Source organism: Oppia nitens, unplaced genomic scaffold, assembly GCF_028296485.1.
Source record: "Oppia nitens isolate AA-2021 unplaced genomic scaffold, nextdenovo-longstitch-racon4-pilon3 scaffold4_pilon_pilon_pilon, whole genome shotgun sequence".
Lineage (NCBI taxonomy): Eukaryota > Metazoa > Arthropoda > Arachnida > Sarcoptiformes > Oppiidae > Oppia > Oppia nitens.
Genome location: NW_026533232.1, coordinates 4,521,689 through 4,543,540, shown reverse-complemented (window position 1 = coordinate 4,543,540; position 21,852 = coordinate 4,521,689). Strand labels below are relative to the sequence as shown.

Sequence of the window (21,852 nt, the reverse complement as noted above, 5' to 3'; positions counted from 1 at the left end):
AATCGGTACTATTATTGGTCATGTCATTAATATTTAAATTGCAGATGATATACAGTATACTATTATTATAAATGTTATTTGTGATGATAATGATTTTGTTAAAATATCAACAAAATTAAATTTATTTAGTCATTATTGTAAAGAAAAAGTTTGTCATTAAATTATAGCAAAAAAACTATACATAAATTTATGGTATGATTATGGTATGATTATGGTACTAGTCAATTTAATAGAATAAATTATTATATATAAGTTAATGACAATGTTATTAAACTTAATAAGCATTTAAACGTTTAGGAGTAATATATGATCAAAATTTATCATTTAATAATTATAATGATATTATGTTGAAATCTTTTTCTAAATTTTAATTTTTAAAGTTAAATATATATAGTAATGTTATTTTGAAACTTTACCAAAAATATACATTTTACCAAATATTAAATATTGAATATTCAAACACATTGAATGTTGGGTACCAAATATAACACATTCACATTTGTTAGAGTCTATATATTTATTTAAAAACAATTACACATTATTTTTTGTTTTAATTTAGACAAAAAATAATTTATCATATCATCAAAAGATGTTTTAGGCCTAAAATCACTAATAAGTGATCGAGAATTAAGATCTCATAAAATTGTTCAAAAGTTTGACAATTATGTAATGCATTCCCAATCATTGTTTAAATATATTAGAATTTATCAAACTTCACAATAGTATATAAATTATATATAAATATGTATAAGTATATATATATATATATATATATATATATATATATATATATATATATATATAATAAAGAATAATACAACGTATTGAAATGTTTGATAATTTTATTTTAATTATTGTATTAATTTGTTTAAATCTCTTAATATAGTTTTATGTAATATTTACAATTACAATTCATTTGTAAAAATTTAATGTAATTTTAAAATTGGGTACAACATTAAACATTGTTATGTATTAATTGCTTAAAAGCTAAATAAAGTTACTATTATAAATACATTACTGTATTATAAATATTGTTTTTATTCAAGTAAAAATTGATATATTTAAGTAATATTGAATCAATAATTTATATATTATTATATCATTTCATTTCAGCAAATTATCTACTTTTACGATAATCATTGTATCAATCATTATCATTATCGATCAAATTGTTAATATCTTGAAAACCATTTCATCAATTATAAAGTTTTTGTTTTATATTATAAATGAATCCCCTATTTATGAATTTATATAATATTTTATTTATTTGGAATTATTTTTAAAAATTAATTTTAATTAAAAATTATAATTTTTAACATTTAAAACTAAGATAAGAAATATTTATTAATATAATATGTAATCAAATGTAAATTCATAATTATTGAATTTTGTCTTGATTAATTGGTATAAACCAATTTATAAAGCTAGAAATTTAGCTTTAATAAGGAAATTAATATTTTTAAAACTAGAATAAAGAAGTCACTAAAGAAGTTATATTGTACTTGTTTTAAAATTATTTATCAATCAGTAATAAAAATTTATTGATATTAAAGTTATATTATTTTTTAAAAAAATAATTTTATATTATGTTTAAAATATTACGATTTATTCATCGATGGATTTGGTTATCAATGGGGTTGGGTTGGTTTGGTTTGGTTTGGTTGGGTTGGGTTAGGTTTGGTTTGGTTGGGTTGGGTTGGGTTGGGTTGGGTTGGGTTGGGTTGGGTTGGGTCGACAAATTAGAATAAACAGCATTTAATTTGGTCAAATAATTTTTTAGATATTCACAGTTTTATCTTGGTACCATAATTTAGAAATCAGTCATATGTTATAATCCTATAATAATTTTTATTATTTTATTAAAATTCAATTACCATAACTTTTTAAATGTAAAATAAAGGTTATGGAAAATACCGTTAAATGTATCAAAGTTTATATCTCTCAATAAGTTTATATGTTGATTGGCTCATCAATACAATAGTAGATAAATTTTAATGAGTAAAATTCATAGACATTATAGTTTAAGTTAATTATAAACAAATTAGGCAAATATGCTATTACCTAACATACATAAATAATGTCGTTATTATTATACATAAAGTAACGTTATTTTTGGATGGCACAAAGCATTGAAAAAAATTATTTTCATTTAAAAGTTTAAAAATAGATAGTTAAATTTTAATTATGTTGTTTTAAATTATTATTTTTCTTTATCAATAATAAATTATAAACAATTGTTTACGAGATATCTGATCAATATTTGAAAATGAAACTTTTTTATTCAATAAAATCATTGATATCGCCCGATGAAAATTGCAATGATGCTTATCATGAAGCTATTGTATAGTAAAATTTTTAAAAATTGATTAAAATTTTCAAAAGTGCTAATTATTACTTAGAATACAAGTTATATTCAAAGGTCTTAAAACAAAATTCAGACATATTTAGTTTTTAAAATCCAAAACTACTTAGTCAACCTAATATTGATAATTTTATGTTATTTTAATACACTAAAATAAATGTCATTCTATTTGCCGTTTAAAAATAATACTAGTTTTTGTACTTTTGAAACGACATTACTTATGTATGTTAGGTAATAATAAACATAAAAGTAAATTTGAAAAAACAAAAAATATTTAATATTCAAACAAACTTTGAAAATAAATATTAAAATGTAGAATATTATTGTCTAAAAAATATTGGCCTATTTGGTTATGAACATGATCAAAATGGTAGACAAATATTTTTTTAAAAATTTTTAACTGATTGATTTCAGAAATATACATAATTTTGTACATACTATGAATATTTTGGTTATAACATGCAGTACATTTTATTATACTCTATTATACAAAGCCAATTTTCAAAACTTTGTATTTTTCCAACCCTGGTCATTAGTACTATTGAATTGCTGATAATCATTACAGTTGTACATTATTAGTCATACCGAGTAATTTACACCATTAAAGTTTTTTCTGTCAATGCTTACTAGCATTCTCAACTGGTTTAATTTATATAATTTATTTTAAGAGATGTTATTAAAAGATATGATCCGTACCTAAAAAGATATATATATTTAAATAAATAAAATAACTTAAATCAAAGATTTTATTTATATATACTTTATATGATTTTCTGGTATTTCTCTCGATTTTCTAATACTTTTTATAAGATTTCAGAAAAAATACATCTTTTAATATATTTAATTGTATTATATCTTAGAGTTAAGTAATTTTATAATACATATAATATCTCATATAATTGGTTACGAAATGCATTCAGGAATAACACGAGGAAATCAGTGAGTATTATATAAAATATAACGAAATTTATGATAATATAAATACAGGAATTTTAATTTTCACTAATTAGTTAAAAAATAATTATTAAATGTACTGTAATAATAATATTCTAATTTTTAGTATTAATAATACAAATTTCTAACAATAAGTAAAAATTATTTTACAAAAGTAATACAATATTTAAACAAATACTGTAAATGAATGACATTATACTGTAATAATGATTACATGAATTTAATAGTAATACAAATGTTTAGAATAAACTGTAGATAAGGTTCTGTTAATTTAGTGGTGAATATAATTGACTATAGTTTTGACAAAATTGTATTTTTTGTAAAATTGTATTTAATTTTATTATTATTTTTTAATTATAACAATAGATGTCGTGTTTATAGTGAGTAAAGTAATGAAGAGTGAAGTGAAAGCACTGAAAGAGAGATAAACAGAGAGAGAGAGAGAGTGAGTGAGTGAGTGATGTGTTGTTTGTATAGACTTTTGAGTGTAAAACTGGTTTAATAGCAGTGAAGACATATTAAGTCAATGAAGACTCAAGACTTAAACTAAGACAACGACTAATAGCGAGTAAACTATAAAAGAGTGAAAAAATCACATTTGATTCATATTTAACACTATAGTTGCCATCATTTTAATTGATCCCCAATTGGCATCACTTGGTATTCATTTGTATTGATTGGACAATTGATTGTCATTCAACAGGTTGTGTGCAATGTCTGAAAAAGTGGGTGAAGAGTTGGGTCCGAGTCCACGATTGTGTCATTTGATTAAATGGCCCGACTTTGATGGATATGGCTTTAATTTACACGCAGAGAAAGCCAAGAGTGGCCAATATATTGGTAAAGTAGATCCCGATTCACCGGCTGAGTTGGCCGGACTACAAGAAGGCGACCGTATTATTGAAGTTAATTTGGTTAACATTGCAAATGAAAATCATCGACAAGTTGTTGAAAGGATTAAATCGATTCCTAACGAAACAAAGCTATTGGTGATCGACGACACGTCAGACAAGTGGTATAAAGAGCACAAAATTGTGGTCAAAAGTACGCAATCAAATGTCATGCACTACAAGACACCCGTTCCTCGACCTGTCAAACATGAACTCAACACTATTGATACCAACGGTTCTGACGATAATACAAATGGTGTGTCAAATGGAGATAATGACAACCACTCGACGACTGAGTCCATCGGCAGCAAACATAATGAAGTGGATGTCAACCATAAGACCAATGGATTAGCTAATATTGGAGACCAATCACCAGTAGTGGTATGTATTTTGATTAATTAAATATTTTTTAATGAAATGTCTATACATTAACTCATGTTATAATTATTAGATTATTAATTTTTGATTTAAATGAAATATTAAACCATCAATTGATATTAGTGTTAAATTAAGTATAAATATAATTGACTAAAATGTGTAAATGTTTTTTCAGATGAAGACATTGAAAACTAAGAGTTTTACGTTTTTAAATATAAATGCAATTAATTATGAAATGATAGTAAAACTGTAAATATGTTGAATACTGTAATATAACGTAAATTAAAGAGATTTACTGTAAATGTTTTCCTTAAAAAAATTCCCATCTATTGTGTTGTCCTTCACTTATATTCATTAAGTATAATCAATTCACGACATATTCACACGAATTTGAATTTTATATATATTTTATTACAACTTTATTGGTAATCATCACATTTAAAACTTAGCCAAATATTATTTTAATATTTCAAAAACAGTTTTACTTTCCTATTAATCTAAACAAGTATTATAAAATAAAATAAATTGATTTGTGCTTAGATTTAGATTTATTTTAGTAGTTTCACGCAAATATTATATTAGTTTATTTTAATTAATACACGAAATGCAATCAACTTTGACTTTTATAAATAATGAAATGATAAATTTAATAACAATAAATATAGATTTAATTAAGTAATATACAAGATATATGTTATCAATAATAGTTTATTTAATAGTTAATTTGAGATAAAAATTGATAATATTATACATTTATGACTTTAATTATGTTGACTACTTTAAATGGGTTTATAACTTTAAATGCAATAAAAATGATCACAATTTATAGGAGTATTTCAAATGTTTTGTTATACAATTATTTGTTGGTATACTCAGCGATGACACCAATTTAAGACCAACCAAATCAGTCGTTATTTAAGACAATGATTAATGTATTTATGTTATAATTTTTTGCATAAAATTAACGCTTCTTATGTCTTACAAAACACCATAAAAGGTGAATATTAGTTGATATCATTATTATGACACTGGCTTTTAATTATCTTTATTATACATTATTGTAGTTTAGTTTATACTAAACATGTTTTAAAATGTAATTTAGAAATATAACTAATAATATATTGTTTTTTTTTGGAAATGAGTTCAATCGCAAAATAGACTTAACATATATTAGTATTGATTTATAATTATTTTTAAAATATCTAAATTAGAATATTTATAGATTTTAAGTGTATTTACAATATTTGTAATTGTTTTATGCTTAATGTTTAATATATTGTAGGAGTATATTATTTACATATTTAAATTATAATGAATTTTATATAAAATTTGATTTATTATTCTACTATTTACACACATGTCTAATACTGTTATTAAATAAAATTGTTAAAATATTATTCGTTTAGTTAATATTTATCACAGAATATGACATACAATGAATTGATTAAACTATTTATTTTATAACAATTTTTTATGTGAAAGTTAGTCATTTGAAGGCGTTTTCATCGTTTTAGCACTAATTTGTTTTTTGCATTGTTTTGATTTTTAGTTTTTTTGCTAACAAATCATTTATTAAATATTTTTAACATTGATTGAAAACTGTTTTATTTTTATCTACAACTCATCAAAAGTTAAATGAATGTTATGTTTTTGTTTATTTAGCAATGAGTGTACTTTTATCAGATTATTATTATTATTATTACCAGAAATATTTTAATGATTTACTGGGTTTACTAAATATAATAGTAAATAAAACGATATTAAATTATTTTAATAATTATATAGTTTTCTAACTAAGGTATTAAAATTGTAAAATTAATATAATTTAAAATATAAATATAATTATAAAATATATTTAGATTATCTAACATAAACTAAAAAATTAATTTATCATACATTAAATGTATAAAATCTTGAACCCGTAACTCACAACATGATTCACTGAACCGTTAAATCTAAATAGTTTTTTAAATAACAATTATTAAATTAAAATATAGTTTTAAAATTCAATTTTTATATAATAATAGATGAAATTTTATACTGTAATAAAATCAGAAATAATATATTTATATGATTTCACATTTAAAAAATATTGTTATATATTGTTTTTATCTTTAAAATAAATGATACAAATGAAATTATGATTAATTTGATATATTTATATACCATTTTTATTTTTACGAAATACTTTTAGTAATGCTATAATTAATAGTTATATAATAATAATATATAGAAATTTATACAGTATACGTATAATACTGTATTTATATTCATATAAAATAGATTTCATTAATTGTTAAGTCATTTAATTATATTATCTAAGAATTTGTTTTACTAAATGTTAATTTATTTAAGTTATATTAATTATATATAAACTCGAGTTTATATTTATCTTTTTATAAAATAATTGGGTTTCGGTTACCTTTTGGGGGCTTCGCTTTTAACATTATTGTCGCGTCAATAAAGCATTGTATTAAATGCATTGATTTAACTATTAGCGCGTGAAATGTACTAAATTTATTAAATTATAAACAAATACTACTATAATATAAATACATTAAAACATAGCAATACACCCTAACTTTCACCACATCCTAACCCCACTCCATCCCATCACCACATCCTAACCTCACCAACCCCACCCACCTACCCCCAAACTAACCCAAATATAATGGTATAACATATAAAAACAATATTAAAAGCCAATAATTGTTATACAAATTGTTTTTATGATTAAATATTTAAAAAGTATTATTTAAGAATTTTGTTGTTTATATTTATAAAAATGATTTATTGATTAAATATATATTTGTGAGTATCATATCTATAGTATAAAACTATTAAAAATATATTTAAGATCATAATATATAACATAACATATATATAATTAATTATTAATAGGAAAACGGTGGTCAATCTTCAGCTTCGTCTACACCTAAAAGTACGAAAAGATCGCAAGAATCGCAGCAACAAAACCAACCGATTAGTCCCTCGAGCACTGGGAGTAACACAAATGTGTCGATTCCTGATTCTCCCATTTCAAGTAAAAGTGGTTCCAGTGGTCTGAGTGGTCCATCGCGACAGTTGAGTGAGTCATCAACACTCGATCTGAACCTAAATATGAGTGCATCTGAAATGAGACAATTGTTAGCTCAGCGAAAGAAATTGGACGCCAAGAAAGCACAGATGGATTTGAAACAAAAATATGAAATTATTCAACAAATGTAAACAATATTTTCTTAACGACCAACAAATAGTTAAACATTTGATTCTCAATCCAATTCCAATATAATTATTAAAATTTATATTTTTTTATCAAACATTTTGATAAAAATTAAAACTACTGTTATCATCTATGGACCATCAATAACATTAGAAAAAATGATATATAATATGTAGATAAATTATATTTAAAAACTTGATATAATATTTATACAATTTCCATTCTATTAATTTAGGTTATTACAAGTATTTTTTATTGTTAATATAATATACAGTACCATTATTTTTTTAATTAATTTATAAATAGTTGAATATTTGTAAACTTAAACATTCAAGTCTAAAATTTAAATTGCATTAACTATAGTATGCCTTTTAATCTATTATACTGTATATACAGTATATATTATTGTATTTTTATAAAAAAATATTCATTTAAATAATTATATAATTTTGGGAAATTATAACTGAATTATTTATTTTTTGGAAACAAAATTAACTAAATTTATGAGACCTGTAATAAGTATAAGTTGTTTAAAATTAATATTTTGTATGTAATGTATACAACTTTTGCTATATTTAATGAAATCATTATTACAAACAATGTAAACAAAACTGCTCATTATATTTATTGCCAATAATTTTGTTATTAACTAATTAGTTGATGTTTTCATTATTATTTTTAATATTTAGTAAAAAAAACAAATTTTAATTGAATGTTGGTTAATGTCATTACCAATTAGTGCCACAAATATCTACCTTTTATTACAAATAATAATAAATTTCCTAGATGATTCAATTAAATTGATGTAATTCAAAAAAATTTATTAATTTGCAATCACATGTGATATATTGTGCCTCATTTTCATTACAATACAGTTTTCTATAACTAACTAAAATTTATTATATTATTGTTTGTTTAAATAAGTTGTTTCTTTTACTAAATATTGTTCTAAATTTTAATTAATTAATTATTTGAATTCTAAATTTGTAATTTTTGTAAACATTTTTTAATCTAGGAAAAAATAAATTGATAAAAAATTAACTTTTTAATTAATTTATAAATTAACTTAATATAAAATAATTTCGTTATTATTAACTTATTATTATAAATAATTAAAGTATTCTATAAATTATAAGATATGAATAAACTTTGTATTTTGACTTTCATTAGAAACCCAATCAAAGGAAATACATCTTATAATAAAAGGATTACTTTTTCAGTTAAAATCGATTCATGTATTCATTCTTATCATATATTTATCTAATATTAATATAAAATCGGTTTCAAAAGTGATTGACACAGTTTTTTGTCAATAACTTTTAAAGTAAAACTGTTAAAGTAATATACATTTTTTGTACTATAAAATCATTGAACGGATTTTTAAATATTTAAGAAAAAGATTTTTCCCATTATATAATATCGCAATTTAAAATACAATAATCATATTTATAAGTATTTTTTATATTATCGGAAAAATGTTTTTCTTAAATATCTTAAAAACTAAACATAATAATTAAATGTTGTAAATAGAATAATTGTTACCTATAAAATATAGAATACAATTTAATTAATTTCATAACAATATACCAAGATACTTTTAATCTACGTCATATTGAAATATTACAATTTTGACATTTATCAATTTTTTATTCGAAATACAACACATTTTTGAGAAATTCCCAAAATACGTATCAAATGATTTTATATTTAGTTTGTTATGATTTTAATTAAATTTCAATATCTCTTATAGTTTTTGAGATATACAACATTTTTGTGTCCACATCCGGAACTGTAATATAAAAAATATGTTAATACTAGACATCCATTACAGCATTCTATAGTACAAAAAAATATATTGTTTTAACAATATAACTTTAAAAGCACTTTTTAAACCGATTTTATATATAGTAAGCCGGGTTAAAAAAAAGGTATTGGATTTTAAGGGGGTATATGGTTGGGCTATAGGGTTATGGAAAACACTTATTGCATTTTTGTTAAAATTTCAAAATCAAGAAGTTGTCAAATAGAAAATTAACATAATTACTAGACTCTCCATTTGAAGTTATTTAACTATTTTTACCGATATATCGGAGAATGAGCTCGTTTTAACTTTTCTCAACTTTTAGTTAACATTTTCTTTATTTTTGACTAAAATTCTTAATTTAACACAATTTTAGTGATAAAAATATTAATATATAAAATTAGTAAACAATTCTGTAAAAAATGAAGAGAAATAACTTATAGTTCAGAAAAATAGTGACTAAAAAACATTTAACGTTTATATAATTTATTATAAAACAAATATTTTTTTACAGTTGCTGACGATAAGTGTAGTTTTTTTCATATAATAAATAATTTTAAATTAAAACAAATTACAATTTGATAAAATATTAGATAAAAAATTAAAGTATGCATTATAATGCAGAAATTAAAAAAATATATTACTAAAAATTGATTGAAAATAAATAATTTTTAATTAACAATTTGCCAATATTTGACTAACTTTTATAGTGACTTAAAACTATTTTTTAGTATCTTTAAATGGATAATAAATAGATAATCTTAAAATTACTTTATTAAATATAAATTAATATATGACAAAAAGTCTTGGTCTTAGAGGGGGTAAAATTGCTAAACTATAATTTACCTCTTTCTTGTACTAATATATATAAAACCTATGATAAACTAAAATAAATATTTTTATGATTATTTGTATTTTAATATTATATGAAAATTTATGATTTACATAAATTAATATTAAATATTAATAAAATAGACTTTTACTGTACATAATGTTTAATGATTTAAATTTGAGAATACTTTTATGAATTTATAGGTTAATTAATATATTAATATTTAAAAATAATTAATTATTTTATTACTTGAATAAAAAATGTTTTCTGAATATTACTATAAAAAATATTCAAATTTCTAAAATTTATAATAATTACAATTATAATCTCATAAATTACATTTAAATGTTTAATTAATTACAAACAATATTTTTTTAACTTTATGAGTATTTACTCAATTATTTTATATTACTATTTTTCCAATTATGATAAACAATAAAATAAAATTTAAATTATAATTATGATAACATTATAAAATAAAATAAAATATCAATATTATTAATTTATTAAAATATATTAACAATTTTAAAATAAACTTAAATTTATGAAAACATTTATTCATTTGGTTTTCTACCAAAAATTAATTAAATGATAAACAAATCAATTATTAACTTTTTGTATCTTTTGTTCCCAAATGGCTATCAGTGCTGCCTTTCTTCGCGGTCCTCCAACTAAACAATGTTTCTATCATTTTAAAGATTAATAATATATATTGAGTTTTAAATTATTTAAGTTATATTATTAAATATCAATTTCATAAAATGAATTTTTTAAACATATTTTTAAATTTTAATATTATGATATATACGTTGCATATATTATGGTATATTGCATAAGTTAAAATAAGTTAAAATAAGTTAAAATAAGTTAAAATAAGTTAAAATAAGTTAAAATAAGTTAAAATAAGTTAAAATAAGTTAAAATAAGTTAAAATAAGTTAAAATAAGTTAAAATAAGTTAAAATAAGTTAAAATAAGTTAAAATAAGTTAAAATAAGTTAAAATAAGTTAAAATAAGTTAAAATAAGTTAAAATAAGTTAAAATAAGTTAAAATAAGTTAAAATAAGTTAAAATAAGTTGTTATATAAATTAATAACCTCTTCAACAGTGCAATTATTTTTATTGTTTTCCCTATCGATTAGATTTGGATTACTATTAGTTTTAATGAGAAACAACTCATCATTTGTTTGAGACATTTCTTCTTTAATACTTTCATCGGTTTCATCGCTATATGTATTTAAATTAGGCTCAGAGAGACCAACCAGTCGTATATTTCGCCACCTTTTTTGAATAATAATAAAAATTTATAATAGTTTTTATTTAAATAATATTAATAGTTAATAAACTAACATTAATTTTGATATACTATTATAATTGTAAACATTATTAACGGTAAATTTAAGGTTAAATAAGTACAGTATATAACATTATAACTATACTTTATTTAACTATACAGTATATAACTTATATAGCATTTATTTTTGAAGTAACTTTTAATATTTACACTTTTAAAATTTATATTATATAAATAATTATTGTTTAGTTATTTTTAATTATCATAATAAATGTTTGGTTACTCTAATTATAATTCAGAGTATTTTTAAATTTTTTTCTAAAAAAGTAATGCTTTATAATATTTTCATTGTAAAATTTTTTAATTAATATTATTTATTACTATTCTTAAGAGAAATGAAATTATTCATTACTCTAATCATCAATTTTATTAATTTCTATAATTTTGATTTCAATTTTTATTAAAAATTTTAACTAAACTAACAGAACTCAATGAAAACAGAATTAATAACTAAAATAAAAATATGTTATTTGCATTGAATTATGCATAGAAATGCATTTATGCATAGAAATGTACATAAAAATAATTATGCAATAAATTACATGTAATATAGATATAATTAATTAATAATAAAAGACAATCATAATTTCAATAGTAAATTGATAAAGAAGTTATCAATATTTGAAAATTACTAATAATTAACAAAAAGTAGCAATTATTTAAAAATGATATATGATTTTATATTATCAGAGTTGTATCAAAATTCATAATCAATACAATTAAAACACATAAAATGCATACTATATGTGATTTATTAATAAATATATAATTTTTTAATACCTGAGCTCTTCCTCTCTGGTTTTCATTGCTTTCATCTCTTCTTGAATCTTAGAAATAGCAGAAACACGTCTTTTTAATGATTTTAATTGTTGTTTAGCAAACATCGGTGGTTTCAATTCATAGTAGTCATCACAAGACGTATTAATCAATGAATTATTGTTAAGACCAGAGAATGGAGAATAAAGACTGTTATCTTTGGATGCGATCTTTCCCTTACTATTAATAAACGTTTGCATCGAAACAATGGGTTTATTGCTGTTAACAGATGTGATACTAGTTTTGCGACAATTGGTCGGAAAGTTGACCGAAGATGAAGCAGAACTCGAAGACGAAGAGATTTTGTTGAATGACGACAATGAAGACGAACTCATTTCACTCGATTCAATGGATCGGTCACTCAAGTTATGGTCACTCAAATGATTACTGTTTACTGTATATCTATTAATACAAATAAATATATATATATATATATAACTTAAAATTAATATAATAATCTATTAATAATATAATATAAGTGTTATTAAATTATTGGAAAAAACTAATAGTTATAACTATATATTTAATATTATTAGTAGACTATTTAGATATCGGGAATATTTATTATTATTAAAAAGTTAATATAAACAAAAATATAATATTTTTTAAAATTAGTATTTGTTTTTCCACTTTTGACGTTTCGTTAAAAACTGCTGAAAAATACCAAAATTTGAAGAGTTTATTGACGATTAAAGATTTGAATCATTAAAACTTCCGAAAATTTTATTCTATAGTTATAATTACAATCTAAATTTATTATTAAAATAGATTTTATTTGAATTACTATTATAATTATAATTATTATTTTTTCACTAGAATTCAGATTTGCACAGAGTTGCGAAAGGGGTAGGGGGTAAGGCCATCTTACCCCACCTAAGATTGAGATTTTTAGATTTTACCACCTGGCCTAGTCAAAAAGTTAGGGGGCCCTACCAATTTTCAGCGCAGAGGCGCCGAAGTTTTTTAAAATTAATGTAAAGTTTAATATTAAACAAAAATATAAATACTAATTGAGTTTTAATATAAATAAATAGCTTATGTTAACAAAATAAATAAATAAAAACTTCTTAAATACTGAAAAAAATATCTAGAGTTCGAGCATCTCAAGGGTGGACAGTTCCTTAATAAATTCCCTCCAATTTTCAGAAAAATAATGGTTATTTTAAAATTTTATAAAAATTGTTTATGCTTTTTAATATACAATTTGATTTGTATTTTTCAGATTTTAGAATTATTACTAATTAACCTAGCTAAATTACAATTTAATTTTTTAAGACGTAATAATAAATACATTATAATATCATTAATTATAACATAACAACATTGAAAATAATTAATTAAATAGTAAAAACAAGTAATTATAGTAATTGTTTTTACCTTATATAAAAATGTATATTTTATGTAAAACTTCATTTTTTAATATAGTAAAAATATTATTAGTTTGAGAATATATTTTATGAGTCTTACAAAATTAACTTGGGAATATTTTTCTTTATTATGAAATTAATGTGAGAATTTATGTAGAATTTATTGGTTGTTTATAGGGAATTTATTGGGAAGTTATTGGGAAGTTATTGGGAATTTACCAAAATTTTGCAAAAATTGTCGTTTAAAAATGCAATAAAAATTTTTAACCTCACCATATACCCAAGCTTTTTGCTATTTACCCCCTCCTATACCCCCATGAGATCGAAAACCTTTCGCAATCCTGGTATTAAACTACTCACTATTTTTTATTAATATATAATTTTAATATATATGATATACAAAATTTAATTATTTACTCTGTTATAATAATATACATTATGTATACTACAGTATAATACTAATAATACTAATAATACTGTACTAATAATCTAATCAATTTATAATTATAGATAATATAGTTTAACTTTGACGCATAAATGACTCATTGATTATATAAATTGTATTAAATAACTTATATATTTAATTTTGTATTATCACTATATATTATACAGTATAATATGTTGGATAGAATAACATATTATAATTATATTTATTGACAAATATTTCAGAAAATTTCAGTCTTAAACTTTAAAATAGTAAAATTTTAACATTTGATTATATGATCTAATTATATTAAAATTATTTTAGATTAATGAAAACATAGAAATAAAATATTAAATCAACAGCTTTTATGACAACAATTATCTGTTAAATTGTTTAGACTAGTACTTCGGTACCCAATTTGTACATCACATCCATCAACACAAACTGCACTATACTGTAGACACAATACACTGCTTAAAAGGTAGAGATACCAGTCATAGACATACCAGTGCTTTAAGTCATACAGAAAGTCAATGTTTGACTTAAACATGTAATATATGCAGTACTTTATACAGTAAATAAATATCCCTAAACACATAAATTTTAATTATTTTCTCTAAACTTATTTATGAAAGTTTTCGAGAAATAGTCAATAAATTATGAAAAATAATTGAAAAGTGATAATTTAATTAACTTAAATCTAATAATATCATATTATAAAAATATGATAACATTACAGTAAATAATTATTTTTAAATAATATATATATAATCAATTGATTAATTATATTAATAAAAATTACTAAGTATATAAATAATTTTGTATTTTAATTATTTTCAGCTTAAAATACAATTAAGTTAAAAATAGTTTTAATTATATATTACACATATTAACATAAATAGAAAAATAATTTAAGTAAAATAAAATAAAAAACAAACATTTTTTCATTTATAACAACAGATATGATTAAAATTATACTAAAATTACTTAATTTGTCGATTTAATAGTGATTTATAAGTTGTTAAATTACATAAAAGTTTAAATGTTGTTTTTCCAATTTTATGATAATGAAAATCTTATGCCTAAATAATTATTTGAAATACATTTATAAGAGTTAATATTAATGATACATTGAATAATAAAGTTTTATTGATAGGGCAATTAAGTTATTTTAGTAATAATAATTTCAAGAAATTTAGTACACAACATAATCAGTTATATAAAAGTTAATGTTTCGGACAGTTTTACGTAAATATTATTTGATATAAATATAAACTAAAATAAATACAATTTTATAAACTAATTATATGGTATTAAGTGTTGATTTTGATGAGAACAAAGAGACAATTGAAAACTAGTTTCCTTTTAATTATTATTTTGTTTTTTCCATTTCTATTATATTTATGTAAATTTATTCCAAATAATTAGTTCATATAAATAGTATAAACAACTATTTGATAATATTCGTGATTTCTATTTTAAATTATATAAACAATTTGTTTTAAAATATATATTAATAAAGTTGTTATTCTAAATAATATAAAAAATAATATTTATAGACTGTTTGTGTATAATAATAATATGTGAAATAGTATATTTTGAAATATTTTTATAATATATTCATAAATATTTGTAAATATCAAAACAATTATTATTATTATTATTACTAAACATTTGAATAGAGATAGTGTGTGATTGGAAATGGGGTCTTAGGTCTGACCGAAAGCCAATGTTAGCGCAAACAAAGGTTTGGGTCAAAGAACGGGATAATAGTGAACATACATTCAGTCAACACCTGTTCAACACTGCCTTCAGGTTTGGCGAGATTTATGAGACTTAAGTAACTCAATATTGATTACACATTAAAATACAACTAAATTAAAGCATTTTATACACATTTTTACTTTAATTATATTGTCACCCATTTCTAATAACTTTTGTAATTATTTAATGTAATAATACTTTTTCAAAATTTAAAAATACATATATAACGAATAATTTAGAAATTATACAATAAGTTAATAGTATTTGAACGAAAGTGTTATAACTTGAAAAACATTTAAAATATATTTGTTATAATATTTATTGAAATAATAACTATTTTGTATACATAGAAATTTGTAACAAAAATTATTTATTAAATATAAAAATAAATAAAAGTCTGTAAACATATGAGAATCAATAAATATTTATAATAAAAACGTATAATAATAACGAAAAGTCTACTTACATCCGCATTTTGGTTTGGCTCTGATTTAGTGCACTTAACACTGATCTCTATATATATATAATAAGAGTCCTATTGAAGTGTATTTTATTTAAGCTATAACTCAACATTTATTAATACTGTATTATATAACATTCAGGTGTATGTTATATACAATACATTATAAGCGTAAAGTTAGAGCTGCTGTCGATATACGAGTGCATCCCTCGAGCGACTGATGCCCTCAGAAAAGTAATACCAAAGCGTTTTGATTGAATAAACTGTTTTAAGACCAATGAAAAGTCAGGTAAAAGCGTATTATTTATAATTGTTGGCCAATAAGTGCTTCATTTGCTCTCCAACTCCAACTCCCATCGGAGTCATACTCAACACAACTGTAATCTACATAATGATCGTCAAAACACTTATCTATTTATATGGTTTCAACAAATTTCATTTAATACAATCAATCTTATGAAATATATGACATATATGTTTATCTTATTGTATGTCACATATAACAAACATAACAACAAAAAATTAAATATTTTTATAAATATAATTCAAATCAAAACCAATGTTTTCTCAAAGATACCCAAAAATATATTATTTATTTGCCATTTTTAATAATTAAGTTTAAAAATATACTTAATCTATATATTTATCTTTAATTAATTTTTTCGGTGTGTTTTAAAATTTTGTAAAATTATTTATTTTATAAAATGCTTATAAATATAATTGTCATAGTTGTTATACAAAAGTACTGTACATTAATTAATCTAACAATTGAAACTTGATAATTACATTTTTTAATATACTGAATAGCATTATTGTACATGTAATTTGTTTTATTCAAGTTAACTTATTGTGCAAAATATCAATAATTGTTTTAAAATATATAATATTAAAGCATATGTTTAATAGATTTATATTCATCTATAAAAATTTTAAAACATACATCTGTCAATTTGATGCCAATATGAATAAATTAATTGATTTTATAGAAAAATAATTTCATAGTTAAAAAATAAAAATAATTCAGTTTGGAAAATAAACTTTAAAAAATAATTGACACTAATTTAAATTGTAATTACTGTAGAAAAACATCACATTGTAATCATTTAAATACTAACTTTATGTACATTTATCCCACAAAACCATCATTAACTGTGAGATAGAATGAATAGAAACAATGTTCTCACATATTATTTTATTTATACTGTATATACATATATATTATAAGATCTTATATTTAATTTAAATCTTTTTGATCACACAATTTTCATAAATTAATTACTTCTATAAATAAAATTTAAAATTAGTGGCATTTAATATAAGCAGTAAATTGTAGTACTTTTATTATACAACTACTAAATTATCAAATATAAGTCGATTTAACTAATTTACTATAAATAATTCGAGATTAAAAAATATTTTAAGTATAGTTACTGAAGCTACTGATTTGCTATAATAAGTTACTATTGTATAATCAACATTTAAATATAAGTGATATAAATAATTGTTTTTATATATTAATTTAATTAAACTCTTATGTAACACAAATAATCATAAGTATATTAATATTTAAAGAAATAAATTATACAAAATATATAAATAAATTTTTTAAATACTGCATATTGTGAACACAAGTAATTATAATGAAATTTTGTTTTTTAACTAAAAGTAAATTTAAAAATTAAATAAGATTTTATTTTTCTTGATATTTGCTTTAATATCACATTAATTATTGTTAAATTAAGATAAATTTGATTTATTAAACTCCAATTATTTAAAAAATTAATTTTACACTTAAATCATTAGTGTGAAAATCATTTGATTTATTATTTGTTTAAAATATTAATTTAAGAGAAACTTTTCCCAATAATACAAAAACAATAAACTTGATTTAACTATTTTTAACCTAAATTTCTTATAAATTGTATTAATTAGTGTTCAAAATGTCATACAAATTTTGAAATTATAGTTAAGAATTTAATAAAATGTTAATTTAAAAAAAAATATTTTTATTATTGTAAAGGTTACTTAAAATATAAAATGCTATTATATGTATTAATGTTAAGAATATTATTTAAATAAAATTATCATCTTTATAAATATTTTTTGTGTTTTCATATAAAATAATTTAAATTTTTAGATCAACTTTATAATGAATAAATCGATTTCATATATTCTCTGTAGTTTAGAAATATCAATTTGTATATATAGCTAATTAAATTAGATATATTGATAGCAGGCAAAGAAACTGTCGGAAATAAAAATTTCAAAAGTAACGTTTTATCTGTGTGGCCCCATGCAATATTTACCTATCTATTTTTTGTTAAAATAATAAATTTATTATTAGTCTTTAAGTGTGAAATTGAATAATTAAAATATATATTGAAATGAGTCCGTTACACTACTTAACGTCACATGACATCTATTAAAGATAAGATAGAAAATTTAAATATTATTTTGTAATTAATGTAAGAATAGGGATTATAAACATTTAAAGATCCTATCTTAAAGTCTTAAATGTAATGACTTATCAGACATAAGAAAAAAAATTAAAAGTAAAAGGAGTTGATGTGAAAAACAAAAATAAGTTTAAAAAATCATCATAATTTAAAATCAAAAAATTAAAAAATATAGTAGAGATATATCGAAGGTTTTTATGTAAATAAATGAGAGAAATATTGGCCTTTGATTTTTTAACCATAAAATGAAATAAGGTTTTAATTGGCAGAAAATATGTATCATTAAATTAAATGTTTTATAATAAAACTCAATTATATATGGATTAACCTAATGAAAATATGACATGATTTTTTTATAATAAAATTTTGACAAATTTATAAGATATATTGAAGCCGTTGATGAATCATTATCTTTACCACATATTGCTCTAACAAATTAAAATTTATTTGATCAATGTGACAATTTCTTGAATGGCGAAAAAATTAAAAATGTGCGAAGGAGTCAAAATGGCAGTCAACAACTTTATCGATTTAAAACTTAAAAAGTAATTCACTGAATAATCTGAAAAGTTTCCTAATAAATAGCAATATATTATTGTACAAAATGGCTATTTTATCATTAATTAATTTTGAGTAACTTTTTAATAAAATAAGTTTAAAAAATTATTCTAAGAGCCGACACTTTCTATGCCTGCTATCAATACAATATATATATCAGAGTTAAATAAGGTTTTTATATTTTATTGGGGTATAGAATGGGATAAATTTTTTTAAATTTCGAAAAATCTTGTGGTTCTATCCTTTTATTGCATTTTTAAACAACAATTTTTTCAAAATTTTAAAATCAAGGTTAAATTCTTATTTTAATTATCTTAATATCATTTTGTAATTGTATAATTTTTTTTAGTTTATTTTATTTATTTATTTAGTTAATTTCATTAGTTTTTTTTCAAAAATAATTATTTTTTTATATTTTAGTTTAATATTTTTAATAAAATAATTAAATATTTTAATTAATTTTAACTTAGTTTAAATAAGTAGTTAAAACATAATAACAGTTAACTTACAGTTTATTAATTAAAATTAAATATTTTGTAATTAAAAAAAATTCGGAGCCTTTTGGACTATTTTTTCGTGACTTTTTTTTTGATTTGGTCAAAAAGTCTGGCAGCCCCCACTACCCCATTGCTTAACCCTGGTTATATTACAACAATATGTATGATATATAGAGATGGGCAAATAGAAAGTTTCTAATAAATTTCCCTGAGAAAGTTTCTAGAAAGTTTCTCAGGAATAAATTTCTATAGAAATTTAACTTTTTTGTTATACTATGGGATCCCCATATCTATAGATATTGTAAAACTATAAATATATTAATGAGACATATAATACTATACATATAATATTATACTATATAATGTAGATTACTGTATAATATTATATTATACAAATGGGATACCTATATAAATAATTATAATTTTATCAGTTTTGTAAAATTTTATTCACCATTTTATTATATCATAGTTTAATATAATTAAATAAATAAATTTTTTACTTTAATTAATAATTAAAATACTATTAATAATATTTAAATATTACTTATAAAAACAATGTTAAAGATAACAAATATCGAGAAAACAAAATTAACCATGGGGATCCCATAAATAGAAATTTCTTTTAGAAACTTTCTAGAAATTTCTCTATTATTTTATAAATTTCTCTTTTTTTGCCAACACTAATGATATAACTACTTATGATAAGATTAGTATTTATTTTGATTAATAGATTATTTATATTTACTTTAGGGATTAATTATCCAATTAATATTCTTTGTATATACTATAATAAATGTAAAGTAAATTCATTAAAAGATAATTAAATTAATAAATGTTCAAATGTTATCATTTTTTATTAATAATATATTATAAAATATAATTTATAGTTAAAGATTTATTTGTAAATCAGTAATAACTCAATACATACTATTACTTTTTAGACATTTATTTTATTTAGTATTTTTGGTTTAATTAGCTTATTAGTTACTAATAATGAAACTAAAATTTATAAAATATTATATTTGTAAATGCATTGTTTCAATCTTATGGCTATTGCTCGCCCCCGGGGGATCAATGAGATCTTTAATTTTTATTAGACATATCCGTAATATTATATATATAATAGTTCATACATGTAGTATATACTGTGCATTAAAAATTGTGAATTGCATTTAGTATTAAACTATATTTTCCAATTTTTATTTGTGTTAACTCAAATTGGTTTGATTAAAATTAAATTTTAAGATTATTGACTAAAACGTCTATGAAAATCACTTTATTACAATTTGTTTCAAAAAAAATTAATTTTATTAAAAAAATATACAATAATCATAATAGCTATAATAATTAAATAATAAATATATGCAATTATATATTATATATATAAGTGTCAACCAATTAACATTTTAGATAAAATAAAAATAAGTTAAAAATATAAGTATTAACTAATAAACACTACTTTTGCGCGTTTTTTATTATTATTACTTTCATCAAAACATTTCTCAAAAAATTGCATAAAATAAATGAAATTCAACTTACAGTACATTTAAATATTCAGATCTGACAAAATAAATACAAATTATTTATTTAATTTGTCCAATAAATTATGATAACAAAATAAGCTATCATCAGATCAGCATTTTACAAAATAAAAATAGTTAATTTAAATATATCATAAATTAGAAAATATCTCAAATATTTGTAGACAATTAATTT

The 21,852-nt window shown here is 20.3% G+C and overlaps 2 protein-coding genes across 4 annotated transcripts; one reads left to right on the top strand and one right to left on the bottom strand.

Moving 5' to 3' along the window:
• Positions 1-3,713: 3,713 nt before the first annotated feature.
• Positions 3,714-8,018, top strand: LOC128959577 (Na(+)/H(+) exchange regulatory cofactor NHE-RF1-like). 3 transcript variants are annotated; one of them, XM_054305572.1, is made up of 3 exons: positions 3,714-3,884; positions 4,020-4,587; positions 7,486-8,018. In XM_054305572.1, the coding sequence occupies exons 2-3, from the start codon at positions 4,030-4,032 to the stop codon at positions 7,810-7,812; spliced, it is 885 nt and encodes a 294-aa protein (XP_054161547.1). In that variant the 5' UTR covers positions 3,714-3,884; positions 4,020-4,029; the 3' UTR covers positions 7,813-8,018. The 3 variants fall into 3 exon arrangements, with proteins under 3 accessions (XP_054161547.1, XP_054161546.1, XP_054161544.1); XM_054305571.1 differs by having other exon boundaries at positions 3,938-4,587; positions 7,486-8,017; XM_054305569.1 differs by having other exon boundaries at positions 3,714-4,587; positions 7,486-8,017.
• Positions 8,019-11,040: 3,022 nt separating this feature from the next.
• LOC128960264 (uncharacterized) lies at positions 11,041-16,841 on the bottom strand. The gene is made up of 4 exons (XM_054306336.1): positions 16,632-16,841; positions 12,575-13,012; positions 11,538-11,721; positions 11,041-11,124 (listed from the first exon to the last, which is right to left on the bottom strand). The coding sequence occupies exons 1-4, from the start codon at positions 16,637-16,639 to the stop codon at positions 11,041-11,043; spliced, it is 714 nt and encodes a 237-aa protein (XP_054162311.1). The 5' UTR covers positions 16,640-16,841.
• Between the last annotated feature and the right edge of the window lie 5,011 nt (positions 16,842-21,852).

Excerpts from the sequence above, each read along its gene's own strand:
- LOC128960264 (XM_054306336.1), bottom strand. Across the intron at positions 11,722-12,574 it reads ACCAGAGAGGAAGAGCTCAG|GTGGCGAAATATACGACTGG; the intron begins GTATTAAAAAAT and ends TATTCAAAAAAG. Across the intron at positions 11,125-11,537 it reads ATAATTGCACTGTTGAAGAG|AAACATTGTTTAGTTGGAGG; the intron begins GTTATTAATTTA and ends TTAAAATGATAG.
- LOC128959577 (XM_054305572.1), top strand. The coding sequence starts at position 4,030 with ATGTCTGAAAAAGTGGGTGAAGAGTTGGGTCCGAGTCCACGATTGTGT. Across the intron at positions 4,588-7,485 it reads GAGACCAATCACCAGTAGTG|GAAAACGGTGGTCAATCTTC; the intron begins GTATGTATTTTG and ends AATTATTAATAG.